Source organism: Bos indicus, chromosome 1 (assembly GCF_029378745.1).
Source record: "Bos indicus isolate NIAB-ARS_2022 breed Sahiwal x Tharparkar chromosome 1, NIAB-ARS_B.indTharparkar_mat_pri_1.0, whole genome shotgun sequence".
NCBI lineage: Eukaryota > Metazoa > Chordata > Mammalia > Artiodactyla > Bovidae > Bos > Bos indicus.
This window is the reverse complement of record NC_091760.1, coordinates 117296381-117314642: the sequence shown is the minus strand read 5'-3', so window position 1 is coordinate 117314642 and position 18262 is coordinate 117296381. Positions and strand designations below refer to the sequence as shown.

At 42.8% G+C, this 18262-nt stretch overlaps 1 protein-coding gene across 7 annotated transcripts in view; it reads left to right on the top strand.

The window, feature by feature from the left end:
• MED12L (mediator complex subunit 12L) overlaps positions 1-18262 on the top strand; it is a 506270-nt gene that overhangs the window by 220390 nt on the left and 267618 nt on the right. For 6 of the 7 annotated variants that reach the window (XM_070768376.1, XM_070768425.1, XM_070768339.1 and 3 more), the window contains 5 exons: positions 1484-1594; positions 2634-2903; positions 6132-6281; positions 7109-7208; positions 7524-7660. In XM_070768376.1, coding sequence (XP_070624477.1) covers positions 1484-1594; positions 2634-2903; positions 6132-6281; positions 7109-7208; positions 7524-7660 — 768 coding nt within the window. The remainder of the gene's footprint in view (positions 1-1483; positions 1595-2633; positions 2904-6131; positions 6282-7108; positions 7209-7523; positions 7661-18262) is intronic. The other variant, XM_070768473.1, reaches the window with a different exon arrangement.

The following is an 18262-nucleotide window of genomic DNA, read 5'->3' as shown; positions in this document are numbered from 1 at the left end:
TGTAGCTTAACTGTTAGCTGAAACATTTAAAAAATTAGAAATCAGCAATAAGGGGAATTCTCTGGTGGTCCGGTGGATAGGACTCCCTGCTTTTACTGCCAGGACACGAGTTTGATCCCTGGTTGGGGAACTAAGATCCCTTGGTGCAGACAAAAAAAGAAAAGAAATTAGCAATGAGTGAATACTTTGATATCATGAATGTGGTGTCACTGTAATGTTTTAAATATATAAACAGTAATTTAGCAGTATATTTTTAAATGAATTGTCAATAATCATGGTAGTAGACTGCTGGTTATATGGTCCATAGATATATCAGAGTTTCTAGGAACAAAGTAGGGCTTCATTTTAACTACTAAGATTGTTACCAGAATGACCATAAAAGTTTCCGTGACTTTAAACATAACTTTTTGTTTCTATCTTTGTTTGTCTGTTTTACATTTTATTGGAGTATAATTCTTTACAGTGTTTTGTTTCTACACTACAGCAAGTGAATCAGCTTTAAACACACACACACACACACACTTCCCTTTTTTCGATTTCTTTCCCATTTAGGTCATTTGTTTCTGTCTTGACTCTCTTATGATGTGAATCATAATATAAAGCTGTAATATGACATTAAATATATGTGTACCTAGAATGTCATAAAGAAGTATATATTTGTGTGTGTGTGTGTATGTGTGTATGTATATATATATATATATACACACACATACACGAAGGCAATAGATGAAAATGTTAACAGTGCTTATCTTAAGGGGGGGCTATACCAACCCTGTGGAACATTTTGGAAATTTGTGGGCATGTTGTTTTTAGTGTAGTTATGTCAGAAGTGTATATGTTATTTTATTATAAATTCCTTTCATTTTTTACAGGCCATTATCTTGATTTTTAAAGTTATATTTTGTAGGTGGGTTATGGTATCTGAAATTCCTTTTAGGAGAGCAAAAGAGGCTACTAGAGGGCCTGGGCTCTGATGAGGTTTTCAGCCTCTTTTGGAGATGATGGTATGATAGGTGCTTTTGTTCTTTGTAGTGATCAACATTGGCCAAGTCCTCCTTGAGCATGAGCTCATCAGTTCAGTTCAGTCGCTTAGTCGTGTCCGACTCTTGGACCCGGTGGACTGCAGCACGCCAGTGTACTATGAGTTCTTAGTACACTGAAATCTAGCCAGGCACTTGACATGCCCTGGGAATCTGAATGCTTCCAAATTTTCTTTCTTGTAGGAATTAATTTTTATGAATTTAGAATGAGGCAGGTATGCAGAAACAACCAAAAAAACCTCCAAAGCCAACTGTGCAAAATAACACCAGTTATTTTCTTTCTTTAGAATTTCACCTTTCATCAATGAGACTGTTTGGCAACAAGGAAAACAATAGTAAAATTATACTTACGTATAAAGATAAGAGTGGTTTTTTTTTTTTTTTTAAATTTTAGTTGGTTTTGCTTTAACATTATCAGTGTAATTTTTCTTTGTTCATTTAAGGAAGGAATGCTGGAAAAGCATGAATATTTGACATGGATATTGGATGTGTTAGAAAAGATCAGACCAATGGATGATGATCTTCTTAAACTCTTATTACCACTAATGCTGCAGGTATAGTACATGTAATCATGAGCCAATTGATTTTATGGGCAAGGAATGAGTCTGGTAAGAATAGGTGGCTTTTTTGAAATGGAAGGAGGAAAGATCTTAATGCTACAACACTCGAAGTGATAAGAGGCTTTCGTGTAAGTTGTAAAGGTCACTTGTACTAGCCATGTGTCCCTCTCAAGTATTCTCACTCACGTGAATTTCCCTTGTCCCTGAGCTGAGCAAACAGCTCTCTAAATACTGTCTCCTTCACATAGATCTCTGTGAAAACAAAACCCATTATCTCTGTTTAGGGATATAGAGGGTCTTCTACATTCTTTTAATATTCTTTGAGCCCCCGGGGGTGGGAACATCCTATTTTCATGATTGTCTTGAGGTGTGTTAAAATTTAGGCTGTCTGGATGAAATTTATTTAAAGAAAAATTCCTGGAAAAGTAACTCATATATTTGACAATTCAGGCAATATGAAAGAGTGTCCAGTGAAAGGTAGCCAGTCCCTTCCAGAGCCCACACCATACTAGTGATCTGCGTCTTCCCCAAGTCGTCTGGACCTGTGCTGCCCGCTCTAGTAGCTGCTAGCCAACATGACTCGTGAACCCTTGAAATGTGACAAGTTCACACTGTGATGTGCTCTTTGTTTGAAGTGCCCACCAGGCTTCAGACCTGGTATGGAGAAAGGGATATATAATATCTCACTAATGTTGTGAGATAACTTTGTTGATAACATGTTGAAATGATAACTTGTGTTGATAACATGTTGAAATGATAGCATTTTAGATTTAGGTGTAGTGGGCCAAATAAAATACATCTTTCTTTTAATTTTATCTGTGTGTGTGTTATATTTTTGCCACCCAATGGATACTGGAAAATTAAAAATTACATGTGTGGCTTGCATTATATTTCTCTTGGACAGCACTGGTCTGTATTAGTACTTCTGAAAGCTTTTGTTTTTGTTTGTAATGTTGAGAAGCCTGTATTATAATGGTCATCTCACCGAGTAGCCTGAGACGTGACTGAAGGCTGGTGTCCTTGTGTTCCTCAGTATTCAGATGAGTTTGTCCAGTCGGCCTACCTGTCCCGTCGTCTCGCCTATTTCTGTGCCCGGCGTCTGGCGTTGCTGCTGAGCGACAGCCCCAGCCTCCTTGCCGCCCACTCGCCCCATGTGATAATAGGCCCAAACAGCTCGAGCATCGGGGCCCCCAGCCCTGGCCCCCCTGGCCCCGGCATGAGCCCTGTGCAGCTGGCCTTCTCCGACTTTCTTTCCTGTGCACAGCACGGCCCCCTGGTTTATGGACTTAGTTGTATGTTGCAGGTAAGTCCTCGGCCCTTCCTGCTTTATGTCCACATTCTGTGCAGCAAACAGCGGACTTGGGGGTGATGCTTCAACTCTCATGTCACAACTCTAGTTTTATCCTGGTCTGAATAACTGATAGATGGAAGTTTCCTGTTCTTGTATCCCTGTGTTGGATCACAATGCGAGAGGATTCATTGCTTCTGTCTAGTTCTTTATTGGGGCTGTTTTATGATTAAAAAATTGTTCAGGGAACCCATGGAATAAGTAAGCTGTGTTACTGTTCTTTGGGGAAGACAGCTTCTCCATGCAGCATTATGTAGCTTCCTCAGTCGGCAGCTTGAGATGGTTGCCATCTCTCTCTGTTTAAGATCCTAATAGTTTTCTCAGACTCTCTTTAGCTGCCCAGCATCATTGCTTGTGTGGTCCAGGAGAATGTCAGCCCCTGGCCCAGTGCTACCAAGAGTGAGATACAGCCCTGTCCTAGACCTGGGAGCTCAAAGATCAGTGTTCAGGTCACATTTCTTGGGCTCCTAATGTGTCATGCTCTTAGTAAAGGGCTTTGAGAGTCCATGTGCTGAGATGAGGGAAGGTTGGTGGAGGGATGCTCGGGGCTGATTTGAGAAGTGGAACTTTCAGTTAACCTAGAATTCAGGGAGGTTTTCTGAAGAAAGTGGTCTGGTCTGGCACTTACATTGGTTTAAAACAAACAAACAAGGTGTAGACTGTTCTTGGCAGAGGGGGCAGTGTGGAGAAAGGCCCGGAGGGTTGGTAAGTCATCTTGTGGGCAGGTTGGCTTTCTTGGAACATAAAGTGTGAAATGTGTTGGGGGTCAGGGATAGAAGACCCCCCATGTGCCTTGTAATTAGGATGTCATTGGGAAGTTTTATCAGGGAGTTTTATGGTCAGTGTGTGGTTTGTTAGATTGCTTTGGCCACAGTAGAGGGAAGGTCTTTGGGAGTGGGGAGGGTAGGGGAGATAGAGACAAGGAAAGAATCAGTTTGGATGAGTCTGTGTAAGTTCAGTTTTGGACTGTCTTATCTCCAGTTGATATGTTCAAGAGATGGTTGCATGTCTGATTTTGAAGACGGGGGCAGACCACAGACCAGGGGTATGGATTTGGGCCACTTAAGGCCGCTTGGCTGGTCAAGACCTGGAGAGGGAGTGATGTCCTAGAGAGTTAGTAGTGAGGGATGATCTGTGGCCCAGAGGGAACAAGTAGGTAAGAGATAGCAGTGGGGAGGATCCCAGAGGTGACCAGGGAAGTTTGGGCAGGCTGGAGAGAAAAGAGTGAGGTGGGAGAGTATTGTTAGAAACAAAGATGATGAGACTATTATAGTCATAATTCAGTTGTAATGATAGCAGTAGCATTTATCATGTTCTATAGGCACTCTTCTGAGATGTAGGTATATTGCATCATTTAGTTCTCAGAATCATCCTATGAGAAAGGAGCCAGTATCATTCCTGTAACAGGAATGATGAGATGGTGGCACAGGTCACACAGCAAGTAAGAGGCGAACCTGGAAATTGCACCCAGTTGGGACCCAGAGTTCACACTCTTAACCACCATGCGGGACTGCCTCTGTGGGCACTGCAGGAGGTTTCGAGAGGAGTGCACAGTGCCCAGGTGACTGGGGAGGTCTGATAAGGAGATGACTGAGACTCACATGGTGGTTGAGATCGTCAGTGAATGATAGTGAGGAGTCATGTTGAGGTGTGGGTGAGGAACATTGGAGATTTGAGAATCATTCCTGTGAAGGGAAGAGAGTTTGGTGCTAAGTGAGTGGAGATTTAAAAAAAAAAAAGTTTTGCTTTTTGATGGGCAAGCCTGAACGCATTCCTAAGCTAAGGGTATGCTGGTAGAGGGGAGTCTGAGACTAGGAGCGGAGGACTATTGGATGGATCGGTGCCCTGGATACTGGAGGCTTTGGAATTAAGAACACAGGGAACTACTTCCCCATGGACAGGAGACGAGAAGAGGAAGGCAATGGGGTGTGGACCAGTGAAGACCAATGCTCCTGCTGGTGGGATTCAGGGCCTGAGTTTGATATATGCCATCTGGTTTCCATGCAGATGTCTCCTGGGCCTCAGAGTCTAGTTTTTTAATACTTTGCATTTTAGAGGAGAAAGACTGCACTCATTCTCTGAGCTGGTATAGTTGAGTGGCATAAGAGTGTAGTGGGGAAGACGCCTTCTAGAATCATTACTGCCCTGATTGTAGCCTCTGCTCTGCCAGGTCGTAGCTTTCACGTTGCGCCTCTGTTTCCCCATGTGTGGATGGGGGCTGGAGACAGTTCTTACACTGTCGCTTCCAGGACAGTGTTCAGCACAGAGTGTGTGCTTAATTTAATGAGAACTCTAATACTTAATTATAGTATTATAGAACTATAGTACTTAATTTAATGAGAACCTAATCCATAGTTAGGGTTAGTGAGTGTAGTGATTCCAGGCCTGAAATCACCTTGGGCTGATCGCTCATCTCCTCCGTGGCTTCCATTCCTTTTTGGAACAGTTGGGAAATACTGCTTCCTACTGCTTGGGGTGGTTGTGATGTATAGGTAAGTTGGTCAGAGAAACTGCATTGTGCAAGCTGACAGAGTAAAAAAATGTCTACAGGGGTCCAAGGTTGAGGTAGGCAAGCTATAACCTGAAGGCCAGGTCCACCCTATACGCTAAGAACAGGTGTTATATTCTTTAAACAAAAAGGAAGAGTAGGTAACAGGGACTTTAGGTGACCTGAAAGCCTTAAAAAATATTTGCTAACTGGCTTTTATAGAAAAAGTGTGTTGCCCGGGCCCTGTGCAGGGTTGCTGCCTGCCCAGGATTTATGAGGCTACATATCATACCATTATTTGAGAGGTAAAAAAAATAAAAATCTTTTTAGATTTTACAGGCTTAGGAATTACATATTTTAATTGCATGAAAAACATTGTTTCAGGAGATAATTTTAAAATTTATTGCATTTTTATTAAATTTCCTAGGTTCTTATGCTAGAATTTAGCTTATAAATTATAACATTCCTTAATTTCTCAATAAGTGTATTTTTACCTATTCAAATGAATAATTCTGTCATAATTTTTTTGTCTCACCATTTGAAAAGTTGAGACGGGGGGTAAGAAAAGACTTTCATGTTTTAAGCTCACTCGTTGAAAACTGTAATTTAACTATGATGTTTTTTTTTTTTTTTTTAGCTCTTGTAATACTTTTTTCCTTCCTCTAAGCATCTGAATTTTACCACTTTATTTCCAGACTGTTACTCTCTGTTGCCCAAGTGCCTTGGTGTGGAATTACTCCACAAACGACAATAAGAGCGCGAACCCGGGCTCGCCCCTGGATCTGCTGCAGGTGGCTCCCTCCAGCCTCCCCATGCCGGGAGGAAACACGGCTTTCAACCAGCAGGTAGACTTGCTGTTACGGTGCTTGGAGGGGTGTTTTCAGTCTTGAGCAGCATCACGGCACAGTGGGTCAAGCCTGGTTGCAGCAGCTTGGATTCTTAGGGGCCCTCCTGTCTCTGTCTCCATCTCTCTGGGTGAAGAGGGAAGTCCATAGTCTCTGTGAACAGCAGAAGTTTATCATATTGTTCCTTTTCTTCTGAACATTTTGCTGGGTGGTTCTTGCAGAGCCTCCTGCCCCCTAGACGGTAATTATGGTGGTAGTTCTGATATAAGATCATGACACTCAGGTTTAGTATTAATATATCAGAGTCTGTGTGTTAGTAGAGTCATATACTATAGAGCTAGGAGTCTGGGTATTTAGTAACTGTTATATATTTTCATTAGGGCTGGGTTATTTGGTTCAAAGACTGAAGAAACTTGAACCACAGGACTGGGACAAATATTTAAAATAAAAGCTCTGTTTTTTTTCCTTTTAAACCAAGCAGTTTTCTTAATAAAACATGATTAGTTGCTTTCAGACATAGAAGAGTGGCTCAAAGATGATATTTTAGAACTTTGACCTTTCTCTATGATATCCTGAAAATGTTTCACTTGTAAAGATTTTTTGGGTAAGCGTTTATTTTTGTGAGCATTTAGCACTGAACACTGGCATGGAGTCAGCACTTGTGAATTTTGAAACGCGCTTCTCGGGCAGCCGCCTGCCTTTCCTACAGTGCAGTCGAGACTGTGGTTCACTGTGGGGCGCTCTGCTTGCGTGGAAAAACCTGGCATGATTTAGACAGCTGCTGTGGCTTTCTAAGCAAAAGTTAATTAGAAGTGATTATCTTTCAGGTTCGGGCAAGGATTTATGAGGTAGAACAGCAGATAAAACAAAGAGGCCGTGCAGTGGAAGTTCGGTGGTCTTTTGACAAGTGCCAAGAGTCGACAGCAGGTACAGAACAGCAGAAGGAGGAGTGCTTTTGGATGTTGGACTTGATGCCATTTCTAATTCTTGCTACTCAGTCCTCAGTGTGAACAAGGATGCTTTTAGACAGAGTTCCCTACTGAGTTTTGGGGACATTCTTCGGTCTGTGCCCTTTAAATCTGGGCTGTCTAGAATGTCAGGTTTGATTTTGTTGGCAATTCTTTTATGCTGAGAATAATAATGTCTTAAAATTCCTTTTGTCCCACCTGATGATGATTTTGTAGTATGCTGCTCTGGCTTTGTTCGGCCTTTCTTAACTGCTTGCTTGCTTTCTGCATCTAGGGGTGACCATTAGTCGGGTTTTGCACACGTTGGAGGTATTGGATCGACACTGTTTTGACCGAACTGATTCCAGCAATTCAATGGAGACGCTTTATCATAAGATTTTCTGGGCAAACCAAAACAAAGACAACCAAGAGGTAGTTAATATTTTTTTCTTCTTTTCACCTTTAATTTTCTTAGCATATTTTCTTCTTTTTTATTCAGTTAATTCTGGCAATTAACTGAATTATACTTTTCTATGACGTGTACTATCTTGTAAGACAGCTGCACCCTGAAATCATTCTTTTGGACTAAAATTTCCTACCACTATTAAAATGAAGTGTCCATTGGCCTGGTCTAAGTATATTGGTTGGGAAGATTTTTTCTTAGCCTTTTTATCATCACACTTAACATTTTGGTGTTAGTGGAATATCCTTCATCTGATTGTACTTCATATAATGGTTTGGCTTTAATTTAGGGGGAATGTGTTTTGATATTTGGCATGTCAGAGAGCAGTGAATTAATTAATACTTGTGGTCATGGTCTTTGAAAAATCTGTAGACAGTTATTTAGACAAGATTCTCTACAGAATCGGAACCAATAGAGGAAATTATATATATATATATATATATGTAAAAATATAAAGGCAAGAGAGATGTTTATGTTAATGAATTGGCTCACAGGATTGTAGGAGTTAACAAATCTGAAATGTGTGGGGCAGGCCAGCAGGCTGGAGACACAGGGAAGCTGTTTTTTTCTTTTCTCTTAAGGCCTTCAACTGATTGGATGAGGCCCACCCTCATTATGGAGGATAATCTGCTTTATTCTGAGTTTACTGATTTAAATGTTATTCACATAAAAAACAAAAACAAAAACAAAAACACTGTCATAGCACTATCTAGACTGGAGTTTGACCAGGAAATTGGGAGCCGTAACTTAGGCAAGTTGACACATGAAATTAGCCATCACAGATAATTTTTATATTACGCTTTCAGTGTCTCATTATTGAACTACTCTAGTAACATAGACGTTTCAATATTTTCTCAACCTTATTTTGGGAGAAATGGAAGTTTACTCTGCTTCTACATGCATGTAAAGCATGTATAGTATATCCAAGTTGTGGAAGCACTAGGAATTCAGTTTTAACACGTGGTGCCCATCTTGAAGGAACGTTCAATTTAATTTGATTGATTGAAATATAGTTGATTTATAGTTAGATTCAGGTATACAGCATAGTGATTCAGTATTTTTACACATTATACTCCATTTAAAGTTATTACAAAATAATGGCTATGTTTCTCTGTGCTATATACGAAGGAACACTATAGTTAACTGATCTTTGATTTTCGTACTAGGCTTTAAGAATGTGTAGGTAGTAAGAAGGGATAAAACCAAAAACTTTTCCTTATCCTACCTTTATGTTAACCTTTATCCTACATGTGATGTGAATTTGTTCCAGGTTACTCTTTTTATACTTTCCCAGGTGGCTCAGTTGTAAAGAATCTGCCTGCCAATGCAGGAAACACAGGAGACACGGATTCAGTCCCTGGATTGGGAAGATCCCTTGGAGAAGGAGATAGCAGCCCACTCCAGTATTCTTGCCTGGAGAATTCCATGGACAGAGGAGGCTGGTGGGCTACAGTCCATGGGGTTGCACAGAGTCAGATACAGCTGAGCACACATGCATGCCCTACCATTCTTTTTTTTTTTTTTTAAAGTAATTTGCAAGTCAGTGCCTTGCTGCTCAAAAATAAGGTTCTCGACCGTGATGCCACGTCAGGATGTTGGGAGTGAGGTCTAGACCAGGTGTGTTTTCTGATTCATTGTGAGAGAGTCTCGGTAGATCTGTAGTGCACACTGATGGTACGCCTACCTAATTCTGCCTGTTGATGCAGGTATTGCTGTGTTCTTTTGGTGTGGTGACCTGAAAGTCTCTCTCCTTGTAATACTTTTTTTTTTTTGATAAAAGGCTCTAAGAGTACTAAGCTTTTTTAATACACATGCATGTGTGTGTGCTAAGTCCCTTCAGTCGTGTCCGACTCTTGCTGACCCTGTGGACTGTAGCCCGCCAGACTCCTCTGTCTGTGGGATCCTCTAGGCAAGAAGGCTGGAGTTGGTTGCCATGTCCTTCTCCAGGGGATCTTCCCGATCCAGGGATTGAACGTGCTTCTCTTACATCTCCTGCACCGTCGGGCGGGTTCTTTACCACCAGCGCTACTTTTGAATATGCAGAGGTGAGCTCTCTGCAAGGACAGTAGGGACACCCGGCATTCAGGGTGTCCTTGTAGATTGCTGAGCTTCCTGCACTAAGTGTTGAGTCAGGACGGTGTGGTTCCTTGGAGGGAATTTGACCAAATCCTCCAGAGCCACTTCAGTTTTGTGGTTGGCCTGACATTTAACTTGCTAATGAATGAACTAACCTACTGCAGGATTCACCCAACCAAGCCAGCCTCTCAGGGAGAAAATATTGAGTGTCTTATCAAGGACAGAAATGCGGTCTGATGTTTTTGGGTAGTCACACTGTACTGTCTCACACACAGTTGCCACCAGAGTGGGTCGTTGAGATGAGCTATTGTGATAGGGGTGTGTGTGAGAGGAAGTTACTAGAACTTCTATTTAGATAGCATTTAAAAAGACTTTACACTGTAAGCAACTCTGGTCTAAGTTTTATAACGAACATATAAAAATTATAAATATGTGTATATTGCGAGCATTTACTAAAAAAAGCAAAACGAAACAAAACCCAGCTGAGCTGAGCGGCTGTGTGAGAATTGTTTGGAGGTCGCTGCTCTAAGCTCTTGTCACTGTAAAGGAGTGACCATTCCACATCGGCTGTGGGGAAGTGTGTGCCGCTAGAGGGCGCCATATGCCCGGGGCTGTGCGGGAGTCACAGACTTCGTCGGAAGGAACGTCCATGCTACCCATTCAAGAGTGATGATAGTGAATGTTGACTCAACTCCAGAAAAATTTGCTGTGTGAGTGGTTGCTTTGTGGTTACTGAGCTGTTTTATGAGTAAGACGAAAACTGCACTTTAAATCCGTGATTCAGACTGGTCACCTTTTCTTAATAATCTATCAGAAAGAGTTAACTGGACAGATCCTTCTGAAATATTTATAACAAGAATTTTTACAATATGACTTTGGCATCTATTTGTGTGTGTATATCAAGGTATGTGTGTATATGCATGTAAACAACAGTGGTTCATCTTTGTTTCCTCTCACTAGGGTTTACTGTTTTCTTGACTACTGAATTTTATTTATTTCTGAAATACATGTGTGAGCTGCAGAACTGTTTTGACCCCTGATCAGCTATGTGACTTTGAGCAAGTTGCTTACAGGCAACTTGCCTGTGCCTTAGGGCCCTTTCTTGCCTTGGCTACAATACTTCCTTGCTCTATCTGTCTCTAAGAAGACATGAGCACTTTGCCTTAAAAAGTTGTTAGTGTTTACGCTAATAACATAATAGTCATTATCAGTATTGTATTGGAAGAACCAATGTGATGAAGCTATAATTCTCTGATGAGTGATACTTCTGTACAGTGGTGTGGTTAGGATTCAGAAACACAGCTCACTTCTTTAAAATACATTTCCCCTTTGCTGCTTTCATAATTTGTTTTAGGAGTTAGACAATATGATAGGCGACAGAACAGCCGAGCAACCTCTGCAGTTGCAGCCAGGCTGAGGTTCGTGCTTTCCCAAGTCGTGCGTAGGTAGGGGTGTCTTGGCCCCAGACTGCAGAACCACTTCCCCACATCTCTTTGGGAAATGTGAACTTTACCCCATGGATTCTCCTTTCTCTGGAACTGCTGATTACGGGAAATTCAGTTCTCTGCCTCTCGTGTTGGGCGAGGTGGGGTGGGGGCAGCTGTCCAGATGGCACACGAGTTCTGAGGATCAGACCTGTGTGCACTCAGTCTCGGTATTCCGTGAAGGTCCATTGAAAGCAGTGATGTGTGGGATGAGGGCATTTGAGGCCTTAGTCCTGCCCCTATGGTCCCATAATGAGAGGAGGGCAGTGTCCCGTGGGGGCTGTGCTGGGCCATGGGAAGCATTATTCCCTTACACACCCGCCCCCACACTGTCCCCCAGTTGCCTTGTCCCAGTGGCCCAGCCTCTGCTTCCGAGTTAGGGCCTAGGTGAAAACACAGAACCCAGAATCCTTGATGTTTACTTATTTTAGAGTGATGCTGCTTGGCTTTGCATTCAGTGTTGGTGTGAGGTTTTGTGGGCTGCCGTGGACAGGGCACCTAGAGGATGGGGCCAAGGTGACCGGGAAAGGGCCGCACTTTCTGAGGAGGGCGCCCTATCTCAGCTTCTGCTTGGTTGTACAGACCCACTGTCGCCTGATCACCCAGCCTTTCAGGAGAACCTGGATGTGAGAATTTGTACGTGAACTCTCCCAATCGTCTATCACTCTGCCAGCCAAGCAGGATGTCTTTGTGGTTATGATGCTATTTTATGAGTAAGATGAAAACTACATTTTAAGTCCTTAATTCAGATTGGTCACCTTTTCTGAGTAATCTATCAGAAAGAGTCACTGGACAGATCCTTCTGAAATATTTATGACAATTTTTTGCAGTATGGCTTCCGTGTCTGTGTGTGTCGGGGGAGCTGTGTTTGCTCAGATGCCTGTCACCTTCCAGGCCCTGCTACTTGTTTTATGCAACACTTACTCACATACTTGCCTGTTCAGTGTTTCAGAACCATTTCTGCTCTGCCTGCTGGATGCAGAGAAGACTAATAACCACACGAGGAGGTTGCCATAGGGGCTGTGGGGACCTCCTGAGGATTCCAAGCCCTGACAGCCTGTCACACGAGACCTGCAGGCAGGAGTCACATTGCTGACCTTACCCCTGAGCAGCAGGGTGGGAGGGCCCCACTCCCCCTTCCAGGGCCCCCAGATCACTTCCTTTCTTGTGACTTCTCCCCTGGTTTCTGCTGGCTGTCATGGGGGAGGGCGGGAAGCAGCTGTGTCTCTGGGTGCCCCGAGGACGTGGATAGAAGGGAAAGTCAAAAGGAGGCAGGAAGAGCGGCCTTTCACTTCTCTATCTGGGGCTGGAGGAAGCCGCCTCTCCCCTAAGTAACGCGAAGGCCGGATGGCACTGGCTGGTGGACGCACATTCCTCTTCTCTGCTGATAAATCCAAATGGATGTATTTAGTGTTTGTATTTATTTTCTATCCAGGCTGTTTACAGAGCTCTCCCTGGGCAGGTGTGATGAGTTCACACGGGTTTTTTTGAATGGAGAGTCCAGAGCAGGCCTTCCTTCAGCTCTCGTCCAGGCCTCCGGGGCCAGTCTGGCTCCGCATCAGTGTGGCTGCAGGACTCTGCCCACATGGTCCACAGGGCCAAAGCCCCGTGTCTGTTCTGTCCCAGCTGTGCTTGTTCCGTGTCTCCTCCTGCAAGTGCGGGGCTCTGCAGGCCCAGGGCAGCATTCCTCCTGCTCAGCAGCATGTCATCAGCCTTGAGCACCGTGCCGGAGCCGGCAAGCCCTTGGGAGACATTTACTGAGTCGGTGTTTTGGGTGCTTGTAAAAAAGCTGCTAGGACTGTGAACTGGAAGCAGCCACCCCTCTGAAGGCTTTGGCTTAGGTGGGCGGGTGTGAGGGCAACCAAGAGCTATGTAGTATGTCAGGTTTGCCAGGGATTCAGGCACGAGAGGTCGTGTAGAGGCACAGATGGCAGGGTGCAGGCAGGACAGCTCTCCACCGCGAGGCAGAGGCAGAGGGGCAGTGCATTTCCTTGGTGGCATCGCAGACAATTCACCTACCTTGATGAGTCTCAGTTCTTTGTTTGTGAAATGGGTATTCTGTCTGCTGATGATGGGAAAATTGCACAAAACTGTATGGATGGAACATTTCAATATTGTATAGCTTCTAGACAGGTACTCAATAAATGCCAGCTGCTGTCCTGACCGATGGATTTAGGGAGACAGTGAAAGACTCCAGAGAGATGGAAGCAATGTGATCCCTTGGGACCTCTGTAGGTGTGCTTGCATGCATGCACACACACGCACCCTTCTACCCATCTCATGCACACACACACACACCTACTCATCTCTCACACACACCCTTCTACCCATCACATGCACGCACACACCCCTTTACCCATCTCACACGCACATACACACCCCTCTCTACCCATCTCATGCATGCACACATATACCTCTCTGCCCATCTCTCACACACACACCCCTCTACCCATCTTATGCACACTTGCACACACACACCTACACACCCACACACCTCTGCCCTCTCACAATCCACCAGTCCATAAAGCACAGCCTAGACCTGTCAGCCTTTTTCACGTTCTTGGATTCTTACAGAGGCTTTACCCTCTGTAGGGAAGCAGTTGGACAGAATCAGCTCTCCTCCTCTGTGTCTGAGTACTGTGTTATAAGAGAGGTATGCTCATTTCAGTGCTTAGGATTTTTTTTTTTAATGTTGTTGAAGAAAAAGTCACCTTTTAAAGACCAAGAATCAAGACTTATATGTGCAACTTACTTGGTCACTTGTATCTGACTCTGTGACTCCATGGACTTTATGTAGCCAAGCAGGCTCCTCGGTCCATGGGATTCTCCAGGCAACAATTCTAGGGTGGATTGTCATTTCCTTCTCCAGGGGATCTTCCTGGGGATCTCCTGCACTGGCAGGTAGATTCTTTACCACTGTACCACCTGGGAGCCCTGTACTCAAGATAGAGGTCAAATGAGGCAAAAGTCAAGCAAACTAGGAAAATATCACACGTCTGGCTCCCATTAAGGTGCCCAGTGCTGAGCTGTTAGGACACTTGTCAGTGCTGCTCATGGCCCAACTGGAGCTTGTTGAGCCTCAGAAGTTAGCCATCTTCCTACTGGATGCCCAGCGGAAGCATTGCTAATGTTTTACAGCTGCCATTTTCTTCTTCCTTAAACTAAGTCTATTAGGTAACGAGCATAACATACTTAGGGGAGAAAGTGGTGTGTCCAGACACGTGGACTTTGCTGTTACTGAATCCATTTAGACTGGGGTGGGCCTCTCAGTTTTTCTTTTTTCTTCTAACTTTTCTTGAATACTTTTTTGGCACTAGGCACCGCTGTAAGAAATTTTCCCTGGCCAGTGAGACACCTGTTAAAAAACTGTCTGTTTTTTAATTTTCTACTTTACAGATGCAGGAACCAAAGCTTAAGAGGATGAGTAAATAGTCTAAGCTCGCACCCAACTCACTGGTGGGCAAACAGGGGCTGGAGCCCTAAATGGTTCCGAACAGCCTTCTTAACTAGTACGTTCTGTTTCTTGTGCTCTTTCTCTTTGTTTCTTAAAGATTTTTTGGTAGACATGTTCATTTGTGTTATATAGATCTATTTTAAATTGCTTGTTTGTTGGGTGCACTGGGTATTGCTGCGTGCAGGCTTTCTCTAGTTGTGGCAAGCAGGTTTCTCATTGCAGTGGCCTCTCGTTGCAGAGGACAGGCTCTGGGGTGTGTGGCCTTTTGTAGCTGCAGCTTGCAGGCTCAGTAGCTGTGGTGCACGGGCTTAGTTGCTCTGCAGCGTGTGGAATCTTCCTAAACCAGGATTTGAACCTATGTCCCCTGCATTGGCAGGTGGCCTCCCAAGTAATTTGTCCCACTGTTTTCTGGACCACCAAGTAATTTGTCCCACTGTTTTCTGGACCACCAAGAAAATTTGAGTGCTGTTTCTTTTAAAAAACCCGTTTGATTTCAGGTAACTGTAGCTGAACACACATGCGTCAGATGTAATTTTGGGAAAAGGAGGGAAAAACTTTTGTAATTGTCATGAACAGTTTCCATATTGATATGGGCATATTGGTTTGTGGGAATATCCTCTAACTGATTTTAAAAGCTTGGCAATTTTAACATAGTATTTACCTTAGACAATCCCTCAAGTTGAAAAATTTGGCCTTTGTAGGGTATCACAACTATGAGGCCAGTTCAGATGTGGATGTGGATCCTGGCTTCGCTATAGAGTAGTTGGATGGCCCCAGCCTGGTTACTGGGCAGCCCACTCCAGTATTCTTGCCTGGAGAATCCCATGGACAGAGGAGCCTGGCAGGCTACAGTCCATAGGGTTGCAAAGACTTGGACACGACGGACGTAACTTAGCACATAGCAAGCAGTGTCGCTGTCTTTGTACACTGGCCTTAGTAATCGACTCCACTTCACATGCTGGCATATGGTTAGCACTTAGCAAATGCCACTTGTTATGTTCTTAACTGGGCAACTTTAGTTGTCAAGTGAGTTGAACCTAGCACTGTGTTTTAGAAATTTACATTTCCCTTCTTATCTGTAGGTTTCTTTCATTCATCATAAGAGGCAAGCAGTAAAGTTTATTGTACCATATGGTGACAACTTTTGGAAATAAGCCTACTGTTTCACTTATTTTCAGATTGAGAGATGTGGCACTTTTCAAGGACCTGGAGTGATTTACTTTGTGATTCTAATGCATCTCAAATGACTGCTCTTGTGTCATTTCGTATTTCCCCAAATTGTTTTCTTTATTCATTTTATTATTTAAATGATGATGATTTAACTGAGGGATGACAAATTAATGACAGTTGACTTAAATACTCAGAGCAATTGTTTTAATTTTCTTATCTACTTCCTATCTTCTCAGAACTTGGAGTAGTACTCTTTTTAACTGCTGCTTGAAAGAAAACAAAGGGAAGTCATTTTTTTGCTTTTGTGGTATATGTTTTTTTCCTTAGATGTCACAGGACCTAAGACTATCAACATTGATTCTAAGGATGTGAAACCAAGAAAAACTTTTTCTGCTCAAAAATCAGCTGTCCCAAATATCTTTTGGAAATGTACATATGGAAATGCTCATAGAAAACAGAAAGATTTTTTAAAAAATGAATACTACTTATACTTAAATAATACATCTTCTGAGTGTGTGGTTAATAATCTTTATATGGTGATTCTGTTAGAAATACTACTTGTGACTGTGTACAACAGACTTATGTTCTGTTAGCATTTGAGACCAGTTTTTACCTTATGTAACTCTTGAAATTCATCCAGATCTCCATACATGTGCCTCAGGTTGCAAACCATGTGACTTGCTAATATCATTACGTATTATTATCATTACGTACCATATTATTTATTGGTGCTGTAATGTGAATTATGTTTTTGTCTAGAGACGACCATTTTGTTTAATGTTGACTAAGAGTGATTAATTACATTTATAAACATGCCCTTTTAGTCTCAGATTAAAAAGCTATTAAAGAGCTTTATTCAGTATCTGATCTCAAGTGCTTTTTGTTTGCTGTTGCTTACAGTAATGAGTCATTGATTTTTCCTATCCTTTTTATGGTACTGTTTTATAATGTAGTATGTTAAGAGATTTTTTTTTTTGTTTTAAAATAGTCTTACCAGGTACCTTGTAATTACTGAAGGAAGCCTGCCTCTCAGATGTAGTTGCCAGTTTTTTCCTTTTTTGTTAAAGAATAGACTTGTGGTTAGTTTTTAGAGATTATTAGATTATTGAGTGATTGAGTAAGAAACAATTAAACTTAATCTATTTAGTCTGTGTCCGCCCTCTCCAAGGAAAGAAAAAAGTGTATCAAGTCCCCCTTATGACGAGAATCTCTCTTTGCATTTGGAGTATCTTTATTACAGATGTAGGTAACAGCATTAATGATGGTTGCAGCAAGATTAACAATGATTTTAGTTTATTTGTTTATGGCTGCACTAGGTCTTCATGGCCTTGTACCGGCTTTTTCTCGTTCTGACGAGCAGGGGCTATTCTCTAACTGGGGCGTGTGAGCTTCTCATCGTGGTGGCTCCTCTTGTGGCAGAACTTGGACTCTAGGGTTCTCTGGACCTTAGCAGTTGCCGTGCATGGGCTTCGTTGCCCTGTGGCTGTGGGACTAGGGATCTGACCTGTGTCCCTTACGTTGACAGGTGGAGTCTTAACCACTAGACCACCAGGGAAGTTCCTAAATTTTAGTATTTTGCCCCTAGGAGTGGGGCCCATGCTTATGAGGCCAGATGGACAGTGCTGTTAGCTGAAGGGTCTTGTTGTTGTTCAGCTGCTAAGTCATGTTTGACTCTTGGTGACCCCATGGACTGCAACATGTCAGGCTTCCCTGTCCTTCACCATCTCCCAGAGTTTGCTCAGACTCATGTACATTTGATTCAGTGATGCTATCTAACCATCTCATCCTCTGTTGTCCCCTTCTTCTGCTGCCCTCAATCTTTCCCAGCATCAGAGTCTTTTCCAATGAGTTAGCTCTTTGCATCAGATTGGAGCTTCAGCATCAGTCCTTTCAATGAATATTCAGAATTGATTTCCTTTAGGATAGACAGGTTTGATCTCCTTGCTGTCCAAGGGACTCCCAAGAGTCTTCTTTAGCACCACAATTCGAAAGCATCAATTCTTTGGTGCTCAGCCTTCTTTATGGTCCAACTCTCACAACTATACATGACTACTGGAAAAACCATAGCTTTGACTATACAGACCTTTGTTGGCAAAGTATTGTCTCTGCTTTTTAATTATCTGTCAAGGTTTGTCATAGCTTTTCTTCCAAGAACAGCTATCATTTAATTTCATGACTGCAGTCACTGTCCATAGTGATTTTGGAGACCAAGAAAATAAAATCTGTCACTGTTTCCACTTTTTATCCATCTAGTTGCCATGAAATGATGGGACCAGATGCCATGATCTTCGTTTTTGGAATGTTGAGTTTTAAGCCAGCTTTTCACTCTCCTCTTTCACCCTCATTAAGAAGCTCTTTAGTTCCTCTTCACTTTCTGCCATTAGAGT